Source organism: Myotis nattereri (assembly GCF_964212035.1).
Source record: "Myotis nattereri genome assembly, chromosome: 5".
In the NCBI taxonomy this organism is placed as follows: Eukaryota; Metazoa; Chordata; class Mammalia; order Chiroptera; family Vespertilionidae; genus Myotis; species Myotis nattereri.
In genome coordinates, this window is record NC_138080.1 from 17,309,229 (window position 1) to 17,316,246 (window position 7,018).

The window sequence follows — 7,018 nt, forward strand, 5'->3', positions numbered from 1 at the left end:
TGGTTAACCCCACCAGAATAATCATTAGTAACAGGATCAGGCAAAAGTGAGGGTCTCTCTCTAGAGTGATGATGGAGTAGGAGGATGATGAGTATCGGTTATGGATTCAAGATCAACTTAGCAGGCCGCGCATGGTGCTTGGTCCCTAGGATCTGCGAGTCTGCAGCGAGCAGTGGACTCGGAGCTTCCATGAGCTCTTGGAGTCCAGCTGGCGCTGAGGAGCCCGGGATATGGCCTGCAGTGGCCGTGCTCCTGGCCCGCGGAGTGAAATGCCACTTCTGCCTCCGTTTCTGCCTCCGCCTCCGTTTCTGCCTCCACCTCCGCTCCACCTTCAGAGGCCAGGGCCCAGCAGCCAGGGGAACTCGGGTTTGGTGAACTGCGAAGAAGATCCCTCCGCTTCAGCCCTCGAGCTGCCCCAGGCGCCTCTGCGTAGGCCCCCGAGGCACTGGGGTTGCTTGCGCGCGCCCCCACCGTTACTGTTCCAGATCCCGGGGTTCCAACTGTTACTAAACCTTCAGAAATCTACCCCGGAGGAGCTGATCTTCTAGTTATAGCGGCCGCCATGGATGAGATGAAGATCAAAGGGCGGCTGTCAGTGACACTCAGAGGGGGCCCAGGCATGCACAAGACCAACAGTTCCCCAGAACAGATAGGACCAGATGAGAGCGGCTGCGGAGGTGGCAGTGACCTTGGAGAGGCCCCCACCTGTGCCGCCCCTGGGGAACTTCATTCTGCGTGGGTACCGCTCAGCGCTGCGCCAGAGGCGGTACACCGGGACTTGCAGATGGGGCCTGAGGGGGAAAGGGGCCAGGCTTCAGCCGCATCCTGCGGTGAGGTACAGTCACCAGTCGGGGTGCGCAAGCACACCCATCCCCTGAGCAAGGTCTTCACTGAGGACACCAGCGAGCGCCTGTCGTTGGCAGCTGGGAGCCGGCTGCCCGAGGGCTGCCTGGAGAAGCTGGCCCTCAACAGACCCATCTTCAACAAGCCGCTCAGCCACCTCCTCCACCATGTCAGCCTGTCCGATATTGGCTTTGAGAAGCTGGAGTCCTATGTCAAGCTGGACAAGCTGAGTGAGGGGACCCACACCACCGTTTACAGAGGCAGAAGCAAGCTCGCAGACAGCCTCGTGGCACTCAAGGAGATCAGACTGGAACAGGGGGAGGGGGCACCCTGCACTGCCATCTGGGAAGTGTGCCTGCTCAGGGGCCTCAAGCATGCCAACATCGTCACGCTGCATGACGTCATCTACATGGAGCAGTCCCTCATCCTTGTCTTTGAGTACCTGGACAAGGACCTGAAGCAGTACCTGGATGACTGCGGGAATGTCATCAACATGAACAACGTGAAACTGTTCCTGTTCCAGCTGCTCCGGGGCCTGGCCTACTGCCACCGGAAGAAGGTGCTGCACCGAGACATCAACCCCCAGAACTTGCTCATCAACAAGAGAGGAGAGCTCAAGCTGGCCGACTTTGGCCTGGCCCGGACCAAGTCAATCCTAATGAAGACCTACTCCAACCAGGTGATGAGCCTGTGGTACCGGCCGCCCGACCTCCTGCTCGGCTGCACGCACTACTCCACCCATATTGACATGTGGGGCGTGGGCTGCATTTTCTACGAGATGGCCACGGGCCGGACCCTCTTCCCCGGCTCCACAGTGGAGGAGCAGCTGCACTTCATCTTCCACATCTTGGGAACCCCAACTGAGGAGACATGGCCAGGCATCCTGTCCAATGAAGAGTTCAAGGCACGCAATTATCCCCAGTACCGTGCCATGGCCTTTTTGAGCCTTGCGCCCCGACTTGACAAGGAGGGGGCTGATCTCCTCACCAAGCTGCTGCTGTACGAAGGGCGCAGTCGGATTTCCGCAGAGGATGCCATGAAGCACCCGTTCTTCTTCAGTCTTGGAGAGCAGATCCACAAACTTCCTGACACGACTTCCATATTTGCACTAAAGGAGATCCAGCTACAAAGGGAGGCCAGCCTGCGCTCCTCATCAATGCCCGACTCAGGCAGGCCGGCTTTCCGTGTGGCGGGCACTGAGTTCTAAGCCACACACCCAGGCCCCAGCAGGCAGCCGCTGGAGGGATGCCACACCCTTCACAGGGCAGCTCCCATCTGCATCCCCCTGCTTGCTACCTGCCTACCTGCCTGGTTCATGCTCACCTGCCCACATGTTCCCGGCTGCCTGTCCAACCATCTGACCATTCGCCTGTCAACCACCCATTGGCCTGACTGCTGGGTGCTAACAAAGCTCCCATCACTCCTTCAAAAAAAAGGAAAAAGAAAAAGAAAGAGAAAAAGAGAAAGAGAGGAAGGAAGGAAGGAAGGAAGGAAGGAAGGAAGGAAGGAAGGAAAAAGATCAGCTGTAGAATAGGAGGTATGGTTTGTCCTCTAATCCTTCAAATTCTTAAAAAATGAGACCAGTCTGAATCCTGGAGACCCTGTTTCTAGACGAGATATAAGAAGTAAGTAGATCTGAGTGGCACAAAAGGTGGGCTGGAGTGGATACTGTTGTTACTCCCCAGGTCTCCTTTTTTCTGAACATCCAGCACCCTGCTACTGGGACTATTGCTGCTGAGAGCTCAGAGCTGCATCCCTCACTGGGAATTCTCTGCTGGAGGGAACTGGTTTATCCCAGGTGGTTATTCCTCCCAGAAGGCAGCCCATCACCAACCAGTGACTAGCTGGTGGAAATACACAGCCACCACACCCTTGCCTCAGCTTAGGACGACTCTGAAGGCCTGTCCCAGCTCCAGAGCTCTCCATGGGATCAGCCAAAACCTCAGCTACAACATCATTGTTCAGCAGTTTCTGCTGCCTGTTCCATCTTATTTTCGCACAGGTGTGTCTCCTAAGAGCAATCTATAAGAAGCCCTCTACTTTGTCTCAGGGACTCTGTGTCCTGTTAACCTAAGTCAGTACATATCACTTCCTTGTGTTGAAGTGTATATCACATCAAATGCACTTTCCAGGAGGGGTGAGAATGTCCCCAACACCCACACCTCTCCTCCAGCATGAGTGAGAGTTAGCATAGGGCTGATCCCCCACAGATGTCTAGGGACATATCGGGAAGAAGTCTGTGTATAACCAGAGTCTATCCCAGCTTGGTAAAATCACAAGGCTTGCATCCATGAAGCCAGGATCACTGCCCTAGAGTGTGAGACACACATGGACCCAAACACGTGGAAAGGCTGCAGATGTAGGAGGTGGGAGGCCACAAAGCAGGGCTTCGGCAGCAATGTCACCGCCTACATCTCTGCCTCCAAAGCAAAAGTAAAAGATGGAGCTTCCTCTCCGCAAATCTACCTTCAAGCCCCTGGACGCTCTCTCATGATGGGAGTAAATAGTGTGTATCTGGATTGACATCAGAGCAGGAAGATGCTCTAAATTACCTCTATGGCCTCAACATTTACCTAATTCTATGCAATACTTCTCTGTTGCCATGTTGTTTAGTGTATTTCTAAATGTTAGCATGCCCCACACTGTACTATATTTAGGAGGGACCATTCTCCTAACATATCGTGAGACCTTTCAAAGCAAGAACCCAGGTTATATTCATCTTCATGTTGCCAGGGCCTGGCTGCATGAATGTGGCTTCATGTGTAGGTCCCAGGAGATGTAATAGACGACATGTCGCCACAAGCTCTCTTCAAGTGGCAAACATCAGGCCAACCAAAAAGGCGATTTAAATGTGTGCGTTAAAAGTGTATGTATTCTTTGGTAAAGCACTACATGCATTTTTAAATAAAGGAACACTATTTTTTTCCTATGGATTTATCTATTTTCTAATTTCTTTACACTGAAAGGCATGTGTTTGTAATGTTTCTTGAAAGAGAGAAGGAAGCATTGATCCCTGGGAATTCTGCCCCTTTGTTCTAACAACAAACTGGTTTTAGGCTCACTTTGAAGGTTCTTAGCCTTTTACACATGCTTCTGTGGCAATGTACCAACAGGTCTGTCTGACTGAGGGTTCCCCAGAGATCAGGCCAGTAGGAGATATTGCAGGAATTGGCTCACATTGGCTCACATGGTTATGGAGGCCAAGAAGTCCTGCAGTCCGCCGTCTGTAAGCTGGTAAGCCAGGAAAGCCGGTGGTGGAATCCAGTCCAACCCCGAAGGCCTGGGAACCAGGAGCACTGGTGGCCAAGTGCAGAAGACCACTGTCTCAGCTGCAGCAACAAGAGCCAATTTCCCCTTCCTTCCTCCAGGGTTTGTTCTATGCAGGCCCTCAGCAGATTAGAAGCAGCCCACCCTTGCTGGGGAGGGTCACCTTTTTGACTCAGGGTATTGATTCAAATGCTAATCTCTTTCAGATTATAGTTTTCCCAGTTTTCTGGGCATCTCTTAGCCCCCCTCAAGTTGGCACATGAAATTAACCGTCACAGGGTCTAAAGTTCAGGTTGAAATTTACACACAACCTGCACCAGGGGACAGTTTGCCTCCGCCTGTCCTCGAGGAAGCCGCTTCCTTCTCTCCTTCGCTGTGCCGGTCCTGGTGGCCAGCATGTCAGCAGTCCGTGAGTCAGAAAATCAAAGTGAGAATCAAAATCCCCCTAATCAAAGCACATAGGTTACATATTTACACGTGTGTGTTCAGAAACGTTGGGAGCATATACCTCATGGGTGAGTATGGGTAGGGGAATTTCTCTTGTCCAAGTGAATTTCTCTTTACATCATGAATGTGTGCTCCAGTAATAAGAAAGGTATTTTTATGTGGGGAAAAATACACAGTCATGAGGAAACCAGAAGAAGTCCTGTACCTAGATATTGCCCCAGCCAGTATTTTCCAAGTCAGCTGGGAAGGCTGACCAGCACAGTCAGCTCTGCCTCTTACCCTTCCCCATTCACCCTGCTGTGGTAATGGAAAAATGCAGGTTTGGCTACCTCCCACAAGGAGGTCCAAACTCCTGAGACAGGTGCTAGTGCAAAAGGAAAGAGGTTTTATTCAGGTGCTGCACAGGCCTGGGAGAATGGTGGACTCCCATCTCAAAGACCACCCCCCTTCCTGCTCAAGCCCTCGATTCTTATAGGGATAGGGAGGGGAGGGGAGGGCTTTTTTTCTACCCAACTATATTGCCAGCTTTTGGTGTGCTTGGGTCCTGTCCATTCGTCTTTCTATCTTTTGTCTATTAGGTGTATGAACCTCCCCCTGTGCCATCTTGGCCAATGGGGAGACTACTGGCTCTCTGACTGACAGTCTACGGTAAAACTTAGGGATGTCCAGGAGGCAGCGACAAGTCTTGGACTTGAGTAGAACAGCTGCAACGGGCTCTGAACACCATCTAGTGATTCTAGTCTAGCCCCTGCGCTGTAGAAGTGAGCCCACCAAGGCTCAGCTGAAGGGACAGAACGGAACTTGAAAGAACTAAGCAGAAATGCACCCTCCTCCCTCTTCAAGGACAAAGCAGGGACATACTCTTCTCCCTCTCCTCTATCTTGTCTTGCAAGGCTGGGCCCTCAGCCAGCCCAAGCCGCCCCCCCCCCCCGAGAGTGACCACAAGAATGCTGGTATTGTTCTAAACTTTCCCAACCACCCACCTGAGTGGACCAATGAAGCTCCAGAAATGTAGCTAAGGTCCTAATAAGGCTATAGTGGAGGACGGCTCCAACCTTCAGAATGTGATGGTCACTTCCTGACCCTTATGCTGTAAAACCCTGACCAATCTCTGTAACTCACGCCACCCCTAAAGCCCACCCCAAATAGCTAGCCCTATATAACCTTTGTTCTCCTGGGACACGGTCTCTCTCTCGCCTCACCACTGTGCCGGATAGAGGCTGGGAGCCAATTCTAGAATTGATCAATAAAGACTCGTTGCTTTTGCATCGGAGGGGGCTCCCTGGTGGTGGATTATTGGGGGCCCCGAGCTCTGGGCATAACACAGCTCCCTAGGATCACACAGCTATCCAGTGGCAAAGCCAGACATAGAGGCTCTGGCCTACCATCCCCAAGCCTGCTCCTGTCAGCCTTCCACACTGTCCCTCCCATTTGTAGCTGCGAAGGCTCAGGAACCTGCTAAACCTCCCCCCACGAACCCCTCTTCAAAAATGGGAAGGGGAAGAACATGGAGGGGAGGGGAGGAAAGGAAGAAGAGAGAAAAAGGAGAGGAGAGAAGGAGACCAAAGGGAAGCAAAGAAAAAGAAAAGGGAGAAAGCCTCCTCTTGTCACCTAGGCAAAGCGGGCAGAGAAGACAGCTGCTCTCCATCCCCCCTCCAGCCCCCTCCCCCCACCTGCTTCTCCCATTCTCCACTGCCAGCAACCTTCTGTGACATTGCTTTTACTCCAAGGCTACCTTTGACCTTCACCCAAGTGACCTCTAGTTAAGAATGGCACAGGACAGAGTATGACTGTCCCAGTCCCACTCACACCAGAGATGGCCAAAGTAAGAGGATCCCAGGCATAAGCAAATGACAGAGGGCGGGAATGTTTCTTGCTCGAATTGTGCTCTCTTAGCCAGTAAACAACTTTGTCTGCCTTCCTTCCCCTCCGTGAATAACTCAGAGGGGAAGGGAACGTCCCCCTCATTAAGCGAGGTGGCAAACACAGTGCAGAGCATGCGTGCACATTAATTTTTGCCGGCTGTCGCCTTTGTGTTTTGAACAAGTCAGATTCCTTTGTGTAATTGCTTGATGAAACATTCCCATCCATTCTGTCAACACAAATTATACAGTTAAACATGCATGGTGCCCCAGCCCACACAATACCAATGAGAAAGTGCTGACTGGCCCTGGGGGTGTGGGCTCCCCGGAGTAGCAGCCCAGGTCCAGCCCTCCTGCTGCCCTCCCCAAGCAGCCCAGCCTCCAGACCTTGTTAGTCTCTGTCCACCTTCCAAGGACAGTTGCTAGGAAACGGGGATACAGTTGGCTGGGTCCGTTGCCTGGCCCCTGCAGGGATGGGGGAACAGAGCAAGGAGAGCCAAGAAACACAATACCAGGCCTTCAGGTCACAGGTACTTCCTGGGCTCAGACGGGGCTCCTCTGTGGTGAGGCTCTTCCCCGCAGAGAGGGGCCTCACATGC

The 7,018-nt window shown here is 52.7% G+C and overlaps 1 protein-coding gene across 1 annotated transcript; it reads left to right on the top strand.

The window, feature by feature from the left end:
• Positions 1-562: 562 nt before the first annotated feature.
• Positions 563-2,050, top strand: LOC308520431 (cyclin-dependent kinase 16-like; the record flags this gene model as incomplete). The annotated part of the gene is made up of 1 exon (XM_081092984.1): positions 563-2,050. The coding sequence occupies one exon, from the start codon at positions 563-565 to the stop codon at positions 2,048-2,050; it is 1,488 nt and encodes a 495-aa protein (XP_080949110.1).
• Positions 2,051-7,018: the final 4,968 nt, after the last annotated feature.